General features: G+C 34.6%; 1 protein-coding gene across 1 annotated transcript in view; it reads left to right on the plus strand.

Annotated features, from left to right (window-relative positions):
* Positions 1–18,401, plus strand: part of GTF3C3 (general transcription factor IIIC subunit 3) — a 41,963-nt gene extending 23,562 nt beyond the window's left edge. The window contains exons 11-18 of the mRNA XM_058300416.2: positions 1,195–1,397; positions 2,172–2,273; positions 2,909–3,044; positions 4,998–5,235; positions 5,924–6,114; positions 11,094–11,218; positions 14,556–14,708; positions 16,945–18,401. Coding sequence (XP_058156399.1) covers positions 1,195–1,397; positions 2,172–2,273; positions 2,909–3,044; positions 4,998–5,235; positions 5,924–6,114; positions 11,094–11,218; positions 14,556–14,708; positions 16,945–17,067 — 1,271 coding nt within the window. The 3' untranslated portion in view covers positions 17,068–18,401. The remainder of the gene's footprint in view (positions 1–1,194; positions 1,398–2,171; positions 2,274–2,908; positions 3,045–4,997; positions 5,236–5,923; positions 6,115–11,093; positions 11,219–14,555; positions 14,709–16,944) is intronic.
* Positions 18,402–18,991: the final 590 nt, after the last annotated feature.

An 18,991-nucleotide genomic window follows, 5' to 3' on the forward strand; every position in this document is an offset into this window, starting at 1 on the left:
AATAGTTCACTCATATCCCAGATATGAAATGGGAAAGAGAGCAACTTAATGTTTAAGATACTGCTTTACTGTTTGGATGAGTGAGCATAAATATGAACATAATACTATCATAAAAATGTTATATTATTTGTGGGATTTGAATTTTAAAGACTTGAGTAGTGAGTTAGAATTTTTGTTGCCTTTCTAAAGCTGTAACATTGAAACTGCAATGTAGATACCTGTAGTAGATAGCTTTTAAAATCCTATTTAGGGAGTAGATGTGGCTCAAGCAGTTGAGTGCCTTCTTCCCACATGGGAGGTCCTGGGTTTGGTTTCTGGTGCCTTCTGAAAAGACAAAGACAGGCAACAAGCAAAACAATGAAGAAACCCACTCAGGGAAGCTGATTTGGCTCAGTGTTTGAATGCCAGCTTCCCACAGATGAGGTCCCTGGCCCCTGGTACTTCAAAAAAAAAAAAAATCCTGTTTAATTATGGTTATGACGTTGATAAATGCTATTTCCATTTTTGAGCCCCTGTAGTTTGAGATGAGTTGAATGTAAAACATAAGGGTCATCTAAAAATCATAAAGTTGGGGTCATCGTATATGAAAATGTATTAGAGGAATTTAAATGTTGATAGCATAATAATATAAAATAATATAAAATTTAAAATTATGTAACATTAGAAGTGAAAAAGGACAAACAAGTCCATTGTGGTGATACATCTATATTAGTATTCTTCCCGTATTATCAAAGTTTAACTAAAAAATTATATTCAAAGAGATTTAAGAAAATAACTGAAGGCCAAAAATACCATGTTAGGAGATAATTGTAGTGTAGAGGGAAAGAGAGGAAAAGGGCCGAGATTAGGTTTGTGACTTTTAGAGTAGAAAAGGAGAAATGCTTTCAGGGACTTGTTTTCAAGTTCAGATGATAAGACTTAGTGATTGACTGGGCATAAAGTTTGAGGAGTGGGCCTGTTAACCTAACTTCTGAGAACTTATCCTGAGGAAATAATAGAGTGTAGTGAGGGGAGGTAGTTTATATTGAGAATCACAAAACTTGAGTTAGGCAGACAACAAAAATGAATGATGTGGGCAAATGATGTGGGAGGGGTGAGAACTGGAGTTTCTATGATATTACTAGAAAAATAGAGAAATAATTTTGACCAGTTTACATAACTGAAGTTTATCTTTGTTTTATTTTAATATCATAGAATGTTTAAAGGCCTTAGGCTATATGGAGCGTGCTGCAGAAAGCTATGGCAAAGTGGTTGATCTGGCCCCTCTCCATTTGGATGCAAGAATTTCACTTTCCACCCTTCAGCAGCAGCTGGGTCGACCTGAGAAAGCTCTGGAAGCTCTGGAACCAATGTATGATCCAGATACTTTAGCACAGGATGCAAATGCTGCACAGCAGGTAGACTGTATAACATAGAGGCTTTTCTTGGTAGATTATATTTTATAATTTTTTTCCTCAGTTCAAAATGTCTCTATAGCTTATAAGCAAATATTTTGTTTTAGTGTATATTAAATTCAGCATTTTTTTTTCTTATTCCCCTTCTGCCCCGTTCTCTGTTCTGTGTGTTCTTCTGTGTCTGTCGTATTCTCATTAGGTGGCTCCGGGAACCCATCCTGGGACCTTCTGGAGTGGGAGAGAGGCGATCATTCTCTTGCTCCACCTCAGCTCCTTAGTTCACTGCATCTCATATTGTCTTTTCTTTGTGTCTCTTTTTTGTTGCATCGTCTTGCTGTGTCAGCTCTCCGTGTGGGCGGCACCACTCCTGGGTGGGCTGCACTCCTGCACGGGGCTGCACTCCTTGCATGGGGAGCACTCCTTGCTTGGGGGCACCTCTGTACAGTGTGGCACTCCTTGCGCGTGGCAGCACTCCATGCAGGCCAGCTCGCCACACGGACCAGGAGGCTCTGGGTATTGAACCCTGGACCTCCCATATGGTAGGTGGAAGCTCTGTCAGTTGAGCCACTTCCACTTCCCTAAATTCAGCATTTTTTGAAAAATGATTTGAGTCTTAAGTTTCAGTCACTATTAGTTCCAGTTTCTAAAATACTGCTCTTAATGTGAAAGATAAAGCAAGCGTTTTGAAGATTTTGTTTCTAAAGCAAAACTTTTATATGTAAATAAAACCACTTATAGCAAATGAATCTTTATCACACTAATCGTGCTTAATTTTAGGAATTGAAGTTATTGCTTCATCGATCTACTCTGTTGTATTCACAAGGCAAAATGTATGGTTATATGGATACCTTACTTACCATGTTGGCCATGCTTTTAAAGGTGGGTAATGTTCTTTCTTTATATTAGTTTTGTTGACCTTTTAAGTATTTAGAATTTGAATTAAACCCAGATTATAGCTATTTTATAACCTGTTTTACACTATTAAACTCATACTTCTTAAAGCAAAAGTCAAGTGAAGACCAAAGTTTTAAAGATTGGGATGTTAGAGATTGAAAGTTCTACATGAAACTGTAAACTTGATAGTAGATGCTAGGACATACGTAGAAAAGTCAGATTCGTATTTCACTTATTTGCTCTGTAGATAGTACTGTGTACCAAAATTGTTCACCCTGCAAAAATGTTTTCCAGAGCTGTAGTACTTTCTGAGTCTGGCTTTTTTTGTGGGGTAGTTGCTATACATATATGTAATTGTATGTGTTTGCACATACACACATCATAAAGTAGTATAAATTGCCTACTTTTTCCCTGCTACAGTGAGTAGTGTAACCCAGAATTCCTTTGGTAAGAAAAAAATTTCATTCATTCTACTTTTACATGCTTATATGTATAGTAATTTGGCCTTGATTTTCCTTACAAAAAGACCTTTCAGACATGTTTGTGATACTTGTGGCCCATAGGTTTTCTTTAAAAGAATTTTGTGATTAAAGAATCTCAAATTCTCATCTTTCATTCAGGTAGCAATGAATAGAGCCCAAGTCTGTTTGATATCCAGTTCCAAATCTGGAGAGAGGCATCTTTACCTTATTAAAGTGTCAAGAGACAAAATATCAGATAGCAATGACCAAGAGACAGCAAATTGTGATGCAAAAGGTAATTTTGCTTTAATTTGCTTTATTACATAAAACTTGGCTGAATTGAAGACTCATTAAATAACATCTGAAGTAATCTAATTAAAAATATATCTTTGCAAATAAAATGAAATTTTCTAACCTAAATCCCTCAAGTATCATTTGATGGGTGTTTTTTAAAAGGCTAAATGAATTAAAAAGAAAACATTTGCTTGAATTATTTTGTGAAAAAAACTAAAACAAAACTTTAATGTTGACTTTTTAAGAAGAAAAGATACCTTAGTTAAGAAATCGCTGACAATTAGATGACGGTATACAGTATTTGTCCAATAACTTCCATTACATATATCTTGATCTCTGTTAGATTTATTTTGATAAGGAACTCTTTGAAAATAAGTTGCTTTAACCCAGTTTCTAGTAATGTGACTTTCGAAAGCATCTATTTTTAGCTGGAAAAGCATTAAGTATGTTTGAATGAGGTTATTAGAGAGACTACTTAGGAAAAAATCTGGACTGTAAAATAGAGATGTCCATGTGGCAGAAAATGATTTCATTGTTAATTTATTCAACAAACATTTATTAGATCATTGTTACAGGTATGGCAGCATATAATGGCCAAGAGTTTTAGAATCCAGAAAATTTGACACAATAAAGGGCATATGATAGATAAGCAGGATGGGGGAGAGGAGAACCAGAAGGGAGGGATGACCACTTCATGGGCCAGGATGGAGGAAGGACTCAGCTGCTCATAATCTAGCTATTAATGCCTCAGAGCCACTGCCACTTCTCCAGTTCAGCGATTCTGGGCTTGAAACTTACCTCAACAGCTTCTGCCTCTGTAGCATGTATTTTGGACTGTGTTTCCTTCACCTATATATATATATATATATATATAGGTAGGAGATAGATACAGATACAGATATTTAATTATGTGATCCTGCCTGTTTTCTCTTTCATTAATTGCTCATTTAAGACTCATTGTTGCTTGGTCTTAAGCTCATCAAGTGTTTATTAATTTACCATGGTGGAATTCCCATTCCATGGGCACACCAGGAGAGGGCTAGCTAGACCTCTTCAGATAAAGTGCAACTTTGTATTCTTGACTTTTTCACTTAACATTTTATCGTAAACATTTTCTCATATTGTTTTATTCTCCATCTAGCTATTATATTTAAGGAATGTTTAATATTCCATTGGGATAGCAGTACCATTATTTAATCATTTCCAAATTATTTTTTGATATATTGTCTTTCCAGTAATTTTCTTTTATAAATAATATTGTAGTGAACTTCTTTACACATATAAATTTATTTATATTTTGGATTATTTAGGCTAGATTCCCAGAAGAATTACTAGGTCGAAGAGCAAAAATTTGTATAGCTTTTGCTGTTTTTCAAGAGGTATAAAAGGGAGGCTTCTTACAGAGAAATACAAAAAAGGTGAACAGAAAGAAATTTTGAGGCAGAGAAAAGGAAAATTGAAATTAGGAAAAGATAAAAAATAGAATCTCAAAGCCTGAAATTGAGGTCATTTGCTGAACAAGTATTTGAGTGCCTTGTACATACAGAATCCTGTATCTGACCACAATCATGGAAAACACACTTGTTCTGCTTTGGAGAAGCATGTATTTTACCTACTGCTGAGAAGCAGATAGGGTTAGCTTGACTTTGTATTGGAAATAATCACTCTAGTTTATGATCTAGCAATATCCAGCAGTCCTGGAGTAGAACAGAACAAACCAAAAGTAGCAATCACAGATTGGTAAGGCAGCAGAGCAGAAGAAGGTAGTGTTAAAGGAGTGTAAACAAGCAACCACCCCTTCCCCTCATTGTCAGAATAGTGTTGGCAAGAATTCAGATCTGTAGGGCTGTGGTTATTTAGTTTACCTTAAAGTCGATGATGTGAATTTTTCTTCCTAATACTGCTATTCTTGGAAATACAAAATCTTAACTGTTTTTTTTTGGTCTTGTTTTAGCAATATTTGCTGTACTTACAAGTGTCTTGACAAGAGATGACTGGTGGAACCTACTGTTGAAGGCCATATACTCCTTATGTGACCTATCCCGATTTCAAGAGGCTGAGTTACTTGTGGATTCTTCATTGGAATACTATTCATTTTATGATGACAGGCAAAAACGCAAAGAACTAGAATACTTTGGTCTCTCTGCTGCAATTCTGGACAAAAATTTCAGAAAGGCGTATGACTACATCAGGTGATTTCCTGAGAGTTTATTTTAGTATGATTCTTTTGATAGTGTATGCACATTTATTTTGACTTAGTCTTTCATACTATACTGTGTTATTTTTATCTCTTCTTTTGCTTAGTGGCTAATTCAGTTCATTGGTTGATTCAGAGAGGCCATATAGCAAAGTCTTTGAGAGTGTGGACTCTGGAGCCTGACTGCTGGGGTTGAAATTCCAGCTCTGACACATACTGGATATCTGACCTTGGGCTAGTTAATCAGTCTTGCACTCCAGTCTCCCCGTCTATAAAATGGACATCATAATATTACCTACTCATTAAGTTTTTGTGAGGGTTGAAGAAGTTAGTATATGTAAAGTCTTTCAACATGCCTGGTGTCATTATTCAGTGCTTATTACAATGTTTCTATACTGGGCAGGGGGAGAAAGTTCAAACTTAAAACACTTAAGTTTTTGGCTTAAAACTTTTGTTGAAAAGCAAGAGACAAGATGTAGAAAAACTAATAACTTAAGCAGTATATTCTGGGAAAAATCTTTCACAGTGCAACAGGCTTAGCTTAGTTTGAAAATTTCGCTTCTCCTCGTGGGATGGTGCATTTCAAGTTGGTGGGACAGCACTGAAGAGTTTCATTGATAGAAATCCAGAAAATTTCCTTTTTTCATTATTTTTTCCCTTTTGCTCTCTTTCTGGAACTTTAGGATAATGGTAATGGAAAATGTCAATAAACCCCAGCTCTGGAACATTTTCAATCAAGTTACTATGCACTCCCAAGATGTGCGACATCATCGTTTCTGTCTTCGTTTAATGCTGAAAAACCCAGATAATCATGCCCTTTGTGTCTTAAATGGACACAATGCATTTGTATCTGGTAGTTTTAAGCACGCACTTGGTAAGTCGTTCTTGCACATGACTCTCTTTAGTGTAGGGGTCTTAACCAGGACTCCTTTGGGATCTGTGGAAAGATTTCAGGGGGCTGTGAGCTTGAATTGAAAATTTTAAAAAACTTTATTCTTGTGGGGACATATTGTTGTGGGTATGATATATGTATTAAATAATACACAGGATAGTGTGGACTTAGAATGATTTTTATTTTGGTGTAGTGTGTTCTGAGTGCAGTGAATGACTGCCTGCAAAAAGGTTGGTAAAGATGGCGGAGATGGTTTTATGACGCCGTGGGAAAACTCCAATTTCTGTGTTTGCTGAAAATGACTGTCTGAACAGATATTGAACTGTGTTGGGTTATCAGGTATTGAAATTATGGGAAAGTTGTAAAACATTATTTTGAAAAATCCTGAAATTTAATTTAAAGACATGCTGATGTTGAGCATCATAAAACTATCTGCCGCTACATTCTGAGAAGGGGTCTGTGTTTTTTACCTGATTGGCAAAAGGGTCCATGGAACTTTTAAAAAAGGTTAAAAACCCCTGGTCTAGTAGATGGTTTGGCTAGAGCCTAGACTCTAGAATGAAACTGCCAGGGTTTAAATAGCAGCCCCTCTATGGCAAATTATTCTACCTCTCTCTGCCTCTGTTTCTTTATCTCTAAAATTGAGGTAATAATTGGACCTACCACATAGATCTTGAGGATTAAATGAATTAATATCAAGGACGTCAAACAAACAGACCACCAACAACAGCAAAACCCGAAAGACAAAAATAGTGCCTGGCACATATAGTAAGTGCTAGACAAATGTTAGCAATAATAATAATTAGTAATATTAATATTTATAACTATTATCATGTTAAATGTCAACAGTTCTCTCACACAGGCTCGTTTGTTTTTAAAATAATTTTCATCTTTTATCAGTGCTTTACTATGTGATTTTAATTTGATATAATGCAAAAGAAGGATTTAAGATTTACTGATAGTTCATTCCTTTAGGAGACAAGTCTTTATATCAAGATTTATTTACATATGCTTGTTAATTCTCATTGACCTCAGGGAAAATTCATTAATCTTTTCTTTATTTTATTTATTTTTTTTTTTAGATTTATTTTTATTTATTTAATTCCCCTCCCCTCCCCTCCCCCGGTTGTCTGTTTTCTGTGTCTTTTTGCTGCGTCTTGTTTCTTTGTCCGCTTCTCTTGTCGTGAGCGGCTCGGGAAGTGTGGGCGGCGCCATTCCTGGGCAGGCTGCTCCCTCCTTCGCGCTGGGTGGCTCTCCTTATGGGCGCACTCCTTGCGCGTGGGGCTCCCCTACGCGGGGGACACCCCTGTGTGGCAGGGCACTCCTTGCGCGCATCAGCACTGCACGTGGGCCAGCGCCACATGGGTCAAGGAGGCCTGGGGCTTGAACCGCGGGCCTCCCATGTGGTAGACGGACGCCCTAACCACTGGGCCAAAGTCCGTTTCCCTTCTTTATTTTTTTATCTTTTTCTTTTTAGTCTTCATTTTTCTTATTGATTTTTAAAATTGTTTCTTTTCATTAATCTTTTCTAATAAGAAATTTTTGTAATAGGAATCAGAAGCAAATAGGTAGAAAATACCTAACCAAGTGTTTAAACTTAAAATTAGTCATGTTTATCTCCTGCTACCTAAAAAAAAGTATTACCAGGTACTTCTGAATAAGCTATGATTTTGGCTATTTAACAATTTCATGTTGCTGTTTATGTGGCTGATGTTTTTTATAATTACTCAGTCAGTGTCTCCAAACATCAGATAATGAAACTTTCCTTTAATATGAATATTTTTGGATTTATTAGTGTAATAGTAGGAAAATATATAGTAAATTTGTTTTCTTTCCCTCTATTTAGAAACTTTTACAGAACTACCATTTAAATATTACTGTTTAAATGAAACTTTATTTCTAAAAATAGAAATGTCTAAATGGCAGTCTACCGTCTTTGCTGCTAAAAGTATTCTGTGGTACAATTATATTATTAACTAAAGTCCATAATTTATGTGAGGGTTTACTCTTTGTACTGTACATTTCTGTGTTGTGTTTTGTAAATTTTTACTGTAGTAGCATATATACATAAAATTTCCCATTTTAACCATTATCAACCATTAACACCACAAGTCAGTGGTGTTAATTACATTTATAAAGGTGAGGAAACTGCTTTTCCTTTTCTTACCTCCATTATATCTGGAGTTATAAAACAGATAAGTTAGTTTCATAAAATAATTCACTAAAAAGCAGATGTTCCCCCTTTGCTTTTTGTTGTTTTTTGTTTTTGGCTTAAACAACAAGAATTTACTGGTTCATGATGTTAGAGGCGTGAGTCCCAAATTAAGGCATTGACAAGGCTGTACTTTCCCTCGGAGTCTGTAATGATCTGGTGATGGCAGTCCTCTGTTACTTGGAGGTCTGCTTTATTCTCTCCTCCTGTGGCTTTCCCTGATTCTGGCTTTTGCTTCTGGCTGTTTTTCACTGTTTTCTACTGACTTCTGGCTTCTCTTTGAAAGCCTCAGTAATGGGAATTAAGGCCCACCCTGCTTCAGCTTGGCCACATCTAAGTAGGATCTTGGAAGATCCTAGTCACAGATGAGTCCATACCTAAGTTGATAATACATCTCGGAAGGGTCCTGTTTATGAGGGGATTCACAACCACAGGAATGCATATTAAGATTAAGAATGTCTTTTGTTGAGGTGCATACATAATTCACTCTACCATACCAACTTTTAGTTTGAATATTTGTTTCCTTTTTTTCCCCTATTTCATTATTCTTTTTTTTCTTTTACATTTTATTTGTTTTTATCTTTATTGATTTATTTCTTATAACTTCTTTGGGTATATTTTGTTTCTTAATTTTTTTTCTTTTTAAAATCAGTTTTATTGATACATATTCATGAAGTGTACAGTTCATCCAGTGTGTACTATCAGTGGTATTTGGTGTACGCACATAGCTGTGCATTCATTACTTCAATCATTATTAGAGCATTTTTATTACTCCACTGATAATAATTAAAAAAATCAGACAAAAAAAACCACCTCTGCCCCTTAATAATCACCTCTCTCTCTATCCTTCTATTGCTGTACATAGCTGCTGTTTCTGTCTCTCTACTTTGCTTATATTTATATTTTTCATAGATGGAGTCAATATGTGTACCTTTTGCTTAGTTTCTTTCACTTAGTATATTTCCTTTTTTTTTTTTACTTTTAATGGTGGATTATTACTATGTTACTGTATACTACTGTCCATAGTTTGCTTTGGTTGTATTTTTGCCTGTTATTACCATCTTGTATCATTAATGTATATTTGTTCAGTTTCAAAGAAAAACAGTCTTATATGCAGTATTACCCATTCGTATTTCATATGAGATTTTGCTATGCTGTATACTCCCATGTTAGGTTTTTTAACTTTCCTTCTGGTAATGTACTTGACCTTAGACTTTCCCTTTTCAAGTGCTGTCATACCCATATGTTAGCACTGCTTTTTACAAATACTATGATTTACTTTCATCATTTCTATTCATTTCCAAAGATTTATGAACAGACTTTTTTACCAATTCTGCCTAGATTAACCCTCAGCTTTCCACTCTCTGAGCTTCATTCTGTTTTCTGGGGATCTGTATTCTAGTTATTAACTCCTGTGTGAGTTTACACAGTATATTTAGTTCATAATAACACAATCATACATTATTTGTCCTTTGTGTCTAACTTGCTTCACTCAACATAATGTCCTCTAGTTTCCCCCATTGCTTTTAAAATAAAATTAAGATCATAATTTGATCTATATTCAATTTTTTGGGAAACAGTTTATTGTATAAGATTACTAGAGCAGTATTTTTTAAAAACAAATCTTATTTGTGTCATGATAACATACATAACAAGAAATTCTAGGGGTTGAAGAGTATATGGAAACCGCTTATGTTTTTTGAATGTAACATTTAAAAAAAGAAAGAAGATCGTAGAACAAAAAAAAAAAAATTCTGACCATTTTTAAGTGTACACTTCAGTGATATTAATTACATTCACAATATTGTGCTGCCATCACCACCAACCATTGTTAAAACTTTTTCATGACCCCTAAACAGAAACTGTCTACCTCATAAGCAAAAACTCCCCATGCACTCCCCTCAGCCTCTTGTATAGATTAAATATGGACTGCTCTCTTTCTCTGATTCACCAGTACTTTTTGATAGATTGTTTATTTCAGAGGTATTACTCCTGGAAATATTTAGCTGTGCCTAAAGAAAGTTAGTTTTATTCATATTTCATCTTCATGGTCAGGATATATTCATGGGTAGATTCTTCTTATTATGTTATATGCTGTGCATTGTTTTAAAAATCAAATTAATATGTATCCTGGTTGATAGGATGTTAATTTCTTAATGAAGTGAAATTCACATACAATAAAATTAACCATCCTAAGTGAACAAATCATATATTTAGTGTATTCACAGTATTGTGCAACCACTACCTCTAGTTCAAAACATTTTCATCACCTCAGAAGGAAACTCCCTACCCATTAAGCAGTTGTTCCCCTTACCTCCTTACCCATGGTAACCACCAGTCTGCTTTTCTGTACCTGTAGATTTACCTCTTCTGGATATATTTCATGTGAATAGAATTTTGCAATATGAAGCCTTTTGTATCTAGCATCTTTGACTTAGCATAATGTTTTCCAAGTTCATCCATGTTGTAGCGTGTTTCAGTACATCACACCTTTTTATGGCCCTGTAATTGTATAGCATAGTTTTTTTATCCATTCATCAGTTGATAGTTATTTGGGTAGTTTCCACCCTTAGTTATTATGCATAGTGCTGCTGCGAACATGTGTATGGTTGACTTTTAAGATGGTAGTATGTATTATACTTCTAAAAATATCACTAATGTATGTTTAGCTTTAAAATAAATGTAAGTGTTGAAAGAATAAGGAAATACGTTCCTGTCACACCATCTGACATCACTGCTTACTTTTCAGGACAGTATGTGCAAGCCTTTCGTGCCTATCCCCATGAACCTCTCTATAGTCTCTGTATTGGCTTGACCTTTATTCACATGGCATCTCAGAAGTATGTTTTAAGGAGACATGCTTTAATTGTGCAGGTAATTCATTTGAATTTCTCACTACTTGATTTTATATCCCTCAAAAATGAATATACTCAGTGCTTTTTTATTCTGTTTCCTAAGTAATTCCTCCTGGTTATACATGTGGGAGGCCACTGAGAGCCATCCCTGTATTCAGTATTCATAGGACTCAGCATATGAGTTGTACTCATGGCTAAGATTTTTTATAGTGATGTAGTAAGAATATACAGATCATAAGGGAAAAAATGGTGGAGTCTGGAGGAATCCATGTGTAGGCTAATTTGGAATCCCTGCTGCCACCAGCCATACTAGATTCTGAAGATGATTCATTTACTTTAGATTAATTTTTAAGAAATAATACATACAATAATAAATTATGTGTGACTATTTTTCACACCATCTCAAATTGCTTTTTCAATTTTTTCAAAGGTAATTTGAAAGTATGATTATATATATATTGTGTACATATTAGCTTGTATCCTCTATTAAAAATATAAGTTCTATTAGGTTAGAGATCTTGTATGTCTTGTTCACTACTATGTCTTCATCACCTAGAATTATACTTGGCACATGGCAGACACAATAAATATCTGTTGAATGTGAATGAACACTGGGTGTTATAACACTTTTTAACTTTGTCAATCTAAGAGGTGAAAACTCATATTATTGTTATAGTAAGTATTTCTTTTTTTGTAAACGAGTTTGGATATCTGTTCACGTTTTCGGAGTCTTTTGTATTTCTTTGTCTGTTTGAGTACTTTTTTTTTTTTTTTAGTTTTCCATTTTTGTCCTAATGATTTCTAAGAACTCTGTAAATTAAGGAAATGGACATCTAATCATATGAGTTACAAATATTTTGTTCATAGGTTGACATTTATCTTTTGACTGTTTTTGTCTTGTAGATGTTTTAAATATTTATATAGTGCCAAATTCTTACAATGATTTCTGGATTTCGCATCATGTTTAGAAAGAGCTTCCTAATTTCAGGAATTTTTAAATTTTTATGATTTCATTTTTATGCAGCCAGAATATAATATAGTAAAATCATACGTAGATTTTTTTTTTTTTTTAATAGTTAGGGAAGAGAATAAAATGATGGCCTGACTGGAGTAGTAGGATCTAGTAAAGCCCCTATTTTTGTTTTTAAAGTGAAATGGTTAAAAAGAAAACCTAAACTAAAATATTTTGTTGAAACTGGGTGATGAGGGGTCATTATTATATTCTGTTTTTATATATTTGAAATTTTCTATAATAAAAAGTGTTAAGAAGAAATTACTCCTGAATTTTCCATTTTCCTGGGCATTTAATTATATATTTGGCCACTTCCTCCTCCACATTTCCTTTTTTCCTTAATGGATATTTTTTGCTATATTAAGTAACACAGTATTGTTTATCAATTAAATACATGTGTATTGAGCACCCACTGTGTGCCAGGAACTGGGGATATCGCATTGAGTACGCAGGCAGAATGTTCTGCCTTCATGAAGCTGAGTTTATGATAAAAATTGATAGGAAACTTTTATTGATTAATTTATGTTACTAAAATATAGTTTCTTTTTAGTATCATAAGATAAGAATTCATGTACTTCAAAGTAATTTGAAAGCTAAATTGCAAATCACTTTTATAGTTAAATAGCAAGTTTCACATAGTTGGGGGTAGACATGAAACAAAGGATGGTAGGCATATGGGAGTTCCTAATCACTCCACTTTTTGTGTATGTTTAAAATTTTCCATGATCAAAAGTTTCTAAGAAGCTAGTTTTATTATAACCAGCATGATTTCTGAAATTGTTTTAATTTCTCATGTTTCCATTTCTTCATGCTTCAGACTATAATTAGTTTTCTTTTGTACTATTAAAAAAAAGAGTCACTATTTCTCTGAGACTTAATAGCTTAATTGTCTGCTATTTATAGAGAAACATGTTTTTCAGTAGAGTAAGGTCATATTCACATATACAAATGAGTCATTGTGCAGAATGTATGATTATTTTTAAGTGGACATAATTATTTTTATCCTTAATATGCATCAAGTTTTATTTATTTATGAAAAAAATTTATGACTGTTCTGTCGAGTGTTTTATATTCGTTAATCACAGATTAGTTGATTTGGTTTTTAAGGAATATATTTATTTAATTACTCTTAGTAGGATATTTGAACTTTTGTAATTTGTAGTGTCCTGTAGAGGATAAATGTCAGATACATTAAAGGGGAAAGTGAATATGGGAGGAAGAAAGTTGCTTTTTGGACACTGTGGCAGAAGGGAGCCTGCATTACTATAGCTGTGCTCTGAAAGTCAATTTCTTCATAAAAATCTTTGAGTCAGAAACTCATCAGGGGTAAAAAAAAATTTCTCTTGGGGGGTGGGCTGTTAAGAGATTATTAAAGTCTTGAGAGGTAATTTATAGAAAGGAACCATTTTCCCTGATAGGATAGTCAAGTATATTTGCTCCTAAAGATAAACCTTTCTAAAGTATCATTTTTTTTCTTTTTATTTATTTTTCTTTTCTTTTTTTCAAGATGCTCAGATTACATAAATGTTAGGTAAAAAATATAGGGGATTCCCATATGGCCTGCTTCCTACCCCTCCCACATTTTCCCAGATCAACAACATCCTTCATTACAATTGATGAACACATTTTGGAGCACTGCCACCGAGTGGATTATAGTTTACATTATAGTTTAAACTCTCTCCTGCATAGTTTTGTAAGTTATGACAAGATATATAATGGCTTGTATATGTCTTTGGAATGTCATTCAGGACAGTTCCAATGTCCTGAAAATGTCCCCCTATTACACCTATTTTTCCCCTTTCCCTCCCCTCAGAACCTCCGGTGGCCACTGCCTCCACTTCAATGATAAATTTTCTTTCATTGCTAGAATAATAAGTCTATAGTAGAATAACAGTGAGTCTACTCCAGTCCATCATTTACTCCCCAACTCAGGTTTTTATTCTGCTGAAACTTTCAGTAATATACGTCAAACCAAAAAGTTTACTTGCCTACCATGCTTCAAAAGGCAAACTGAAACCATAGAAAATATATCTTATGATCTTGTGGACTGTATAGATCTTTGGCATCTTGCTCTAACATTTAGCTCTATTGTCTTATGAATATGTTTGTCCTTAGCTTTAAAAAAAATTCTTAAGCTTACAGCTTAAGAAGAGCTGTTGACTACACTAATATGACACTATGCTGCAGTGACATTTGATAATGCTCTCTAGGGGGAGCTATGTGGTTTGGTTTTTTGTTTTGTATTTTGCTTTACTATTTGCATTTCCAGCACCTGGCACATGTAAGTGGTTTGATAAATATTTATTGAACGTGTGAAATATTGATATCTTTTTTTTACTGGTAGGGTTTTTCCTTTCTTAATCGATACCTCAGTCTACGTGGGCCTTGTCAGGAGTCATTTTACAATTTGGGCCGTGGCCTTCACCAACTGGGGCTGCTTCATCTTGCCATCCACTATTATCAAAAGGCTCTGGAGCTTCCTCCATTTGTGGTAGAGGTATTGTATAATTTACTTTTATTTATTTTTATTTATTTATTTAAAGATTTATTTTTTATTATTTCTCTCCCCTTCCCCCCCCACCCCAGTTGTCTCTTCTCTCTGTCCATTTTGGTGCATGTTCTTGTTTGTGTCTGCTTCTGTTGTTGTCAGCGGCACGGGAATCTGTGTTTCTTCTGTTGCATCATCATGCTGCATCAGCTCTCCATGTGTGCAGTGCCATTCTTGGGCAGGCTGCATTTTCTTTCGCGTTGGGCAGCTCTCCTTGCGCGTGGGGCTCCCCTACGTGGGGACACCCCTGGGTGGCACGGCACTCCTTGTGTGCATCAGCACTGTGCGTGGGCCAGCTCCACATGGGTAAGGAGGCCCAGGGTTTGAACCTCGGACCTCCCATGTGGTAGACGGATGCCCTAACCACTGGGCCAGGTCCACTTCCCTATAATTTACTTTTAAAACTGAAGAATCAGTTCATTTCATTTGGAGATAAATACAGTTTGTTGGCTAAGTGTTATTATGGTCCAGGAAGTGAAATAAATTATTATAACTTGTATATTAAAATATGTTTTTCCTTGTTCAGTCCACTTTTGTAATTTTTTTCTGCAATAAATAGATCATTGATGTTATGACCTTATGTCCTGATGAGCAATCATGGAAACTTTTTTGCTATGACCATTTCATGTATCCTAAGATAGCCCCTGGTAAGTATGAGCCAGTGGACATGAAGCCCGAGTACTGAGTAATATAGCCATTGTTTATTTCCAAGTCAGAGTATAATTAGCATATTTCTTCACAAATAGGAAAGGCTAGTGCTAATCTAGAATCTTAGCTGTTTGAAGATGATATAATAAAGGGTAAAGTTGCCAGTAGTCTAGTATTGTGTGTTTAAATCTGTAACTTTTATCTTAATTCCTGAAGAAAACATTTTCATTTTTAATTCTTTTTTAAAATACTTATTTTATATATTTATTCTCCCCCCCCCCCCCAGCCCCACCTCACGTTGTTTGCACTTGCTGTCTGTTCTCTGTTCGTCGTCTTTTTAGGAGGCACTGGGAAATGAACCCAGGACCTTCCATGTGGGAGGGAGGTACCCAATCACTTGAGCCACCTCTGCTCCCTGTTTGTTTTATCTCTCATTGTGCTTCCTCGCTGTTTCTCTTTGTTGCATCATCTCACTACATTATCTTGTTGCATCAGCTTGCCATGCCAGTCCATCACATCAGGTGCAGTCTTGTCGTCTTTAGGAGGCCCTGGGAACCAAATCTCTGACCTCCAGTGTGGAAGGTGGGGGAGCCCAGTTGCTTGAGCCATATGCACTTCCCTCCTTTAATTTTAAAGTGTGTTTTAAAAGAGCAATTTATAGAAATTTTTAAAAAAATTTTACTCAGTCCCCACATTCCATCACAACTGTTTTCCATTACCCTGTTCACTTCTGGTCTTTAAGCAAATGAGTTCATATTATTATAGTTATACTCGTGAAATATGTATACTTTTATCTTCTTTATTTCATAAATGCTATTATATATTGCTACTTGAGCTTTATAGGTATCATTTTCAATTGTTGCAGATTATTTTTAAGTAGATCCCAAAATTTTATATTGGGGAAGCTTAGAAATATAGATCTAATCTTTTCCATTAAGTTCATTGCTTTGCTATTTTAGGAGAAAAATTAATATAAATTACCCGAGGTAATTATTATAATCAATTTGGTGTATAGTCTACTAGACTTATAGTTACATGCTGTTCTAGTATAGGTATTTTTTCCCCATCTGGTTATTTGTGTTAATTATTTTACATGTAGAAATTAAAAGTTTTTATGATGTTATATCTCTTAATCTCCTTTATACTTTTTTCTTTTGGTATCATATGTAGAAAGGTCTTCTCTACCCACATTATAATAACATTCAACTGTATTTTTGTGTGTGTGGTTTCTTTTTTTTTTTTTTTTAACTCTTAAATCCTTAATTTAACTGGAGTTTATTCTGCTGTTGCTTTTATGAGATTTTTTTTCCTTTGTTAGACATTTAAATATATTTGATGATAGTTATTAAAATCATTAACTGAATCGGCATTATCTGATAAAAATTTAGATCCTAGGTATATACATAGTTTTATAATTTTCTTGGTATTATCAGAATTTTAATGGCTTTTTTGAAAACTTACATTTACATAGTTGTTTGCCACAAAATGCCCTAATTGGCAATTTGAAATATAAACATTCATATATCTTTTTCCCCAGGGTATAGAAGTTGACCAGTTAGACTTACGAAGAGATATTGCCTACAACTTGTCTCTCATTTATCAGAGCAGCGGGAATATTGGAATGGCTCAAAAACTTTTGTATACCTATGCTTCAATATAAAGCATCTCAACTGAGAAAAGAGCATTGGGCAGCTGCTGTGTATGGACCAATATCTTCTGTCTCAGGGCTGTATTATTCTTAACCCCAAAATGGAAATGATAATTTTAGAATTATCTAACAGTATATTGCATTCTTAATATGTAATAATGATATTTTGGCATATATGCAGAATTATCATTCTTGCAGGAATTTTTTCATATTGTCCTGTCATTTCCTTTTAGCATTTTATAGTAAAATTGTCTCCAAAGCTGAACTGTACAACATTAGCCTTTGACCCAGCTTGCAGTTAAATGCTGTTTTTATTTTTAGTCACACCGTGTATTCATCTGTGCATTTAATAGTCTATATATGAAGCACCCCTTATATACCATGCACTGGGATGGGTGCTGGAGTGCAGTAGTAAATGAGACAGACATGATCTTGTACTTCTCTCTCTAGATAGAGTTATCTAGGCTCAGTGTTCTCACAAAGTATAGAGTTACTGCTCAGTACAATTCTTTACATGCAGAACATGAGCATATGTTTATTTGAAGAACATGTTTATTACATTACCAACATACATCATAATTGTTTTCTGTCATCCATTTCTTAGTGCCCTGTTACTTGTGCAAGAGGCAGTTCTTCAAACTTAGAAAAAGAGGTTGCCTATTAAAGGAAAGACAAACTGGGACTTTTTATGAGTCTAGTCAGTTATATAACTCAGCTTCTAACAAAATTATTTAAAATGATTTTGTGGTGGAAAAACAAATACTTGATTTAATCTTTTACTTTTCATTTGCAAGTGTATAAGCCACATAGCTTTTAAGACCTGGGAGGCTAGGCTTAATTCAGTCAGTTTTCTCTGAAGCAAATAAAAACCTGCACTATATATTTGTGGTTCCCCACAAAAATAATAGAAAAGAATGGATCATGTTCCATAACATGGTGTGTTTTCTGTTTCAAGATCAGTAGAAATATAGGAAAGACTGGAAAAGTTGTACGTATGGATTAAAGTATTGCTGATAAAGAAAAGAAAGTAGATAAAAACTGTTTATCTCAAATAGTGTAGGCTCTTGAATCTAAGATGTTAGATATACTCTTTATTCAATGTAGCTTTTTAGGGAAAAATAAATGCTGTAATATATGTGTATATAGATAAGACCCAGTCATATTATAGAAGGGAAACAAGTATGGGACTTAGGGTCAAAGAAATACAGTGGGAGTTTTAGGAATTCTTACCACTGTGCACAACTGTATGCATTATTTTTAGTTGAGCGGCAGGATTTGTATGTAGTAAGTAAATGTATTGTGTATTCTCTCTGTGTGTATAGTTTTAATAAATTATATTTTTATAATTAGTGTTAATGGTTTCATATATTTGTCTATATATTTTTTATTTGATGCTGTTCGTAAAGTTAATTGTGATAGAAATAATCAGATTTAATTCTCAGAATCCTATGGAATTGAGCATGATGTGTTCAGTTTCTATTTTGAATTAAGCTTGGTGGGCTGCAGTGACATCATTATTAGCTGAACAGCTTTGGAGGAAATAATAAATATAGTCATCTTTTAAGGAAAAAACCTGGTATTTTATGAGTTTGTTTAGCATTTAAAGTCATAGCTAACATTTACTGAGTTCTTACTATGCTGCTTTGTGCTAAGCAAAGTGCTGGATATTTAAGATACATTATGGGAAGCCATGTGGCTCAAATGATTGGGTTTCCGCTTACCATATGGGAGGACCCAGGTTTGATCCCTGGGACCTCCTAGGAAAAAAAAAAAAGTGTGCCCACACGGCAAGCCTGCACAAGTGAATCATGCAGCAAGATGATGATGCAAAAAAGAGAGACGAAGGGGAGGGTCAAGGCGAGGCTCAACAGAAACCAGGAACTGAAGTGGTACAAGTGATAGGGAACCTCTCTCCACATCAGAGGTCCCCAGGATC

Source organism: Dasypus novemcinctus, chromosome 7 (assembly GCF_030445035.2).
Source record: "Dasypus novemcinctus isolate mDasNov1 chromosome 7, mDasNov1.1.hap2, whole genome shotgun sequence".
NCBI lineage: Eukaryota > Metazoa > Chordata > Mammalia > Cingulata > Dasypodidae > Dasypus > Dasypus novemcinctus.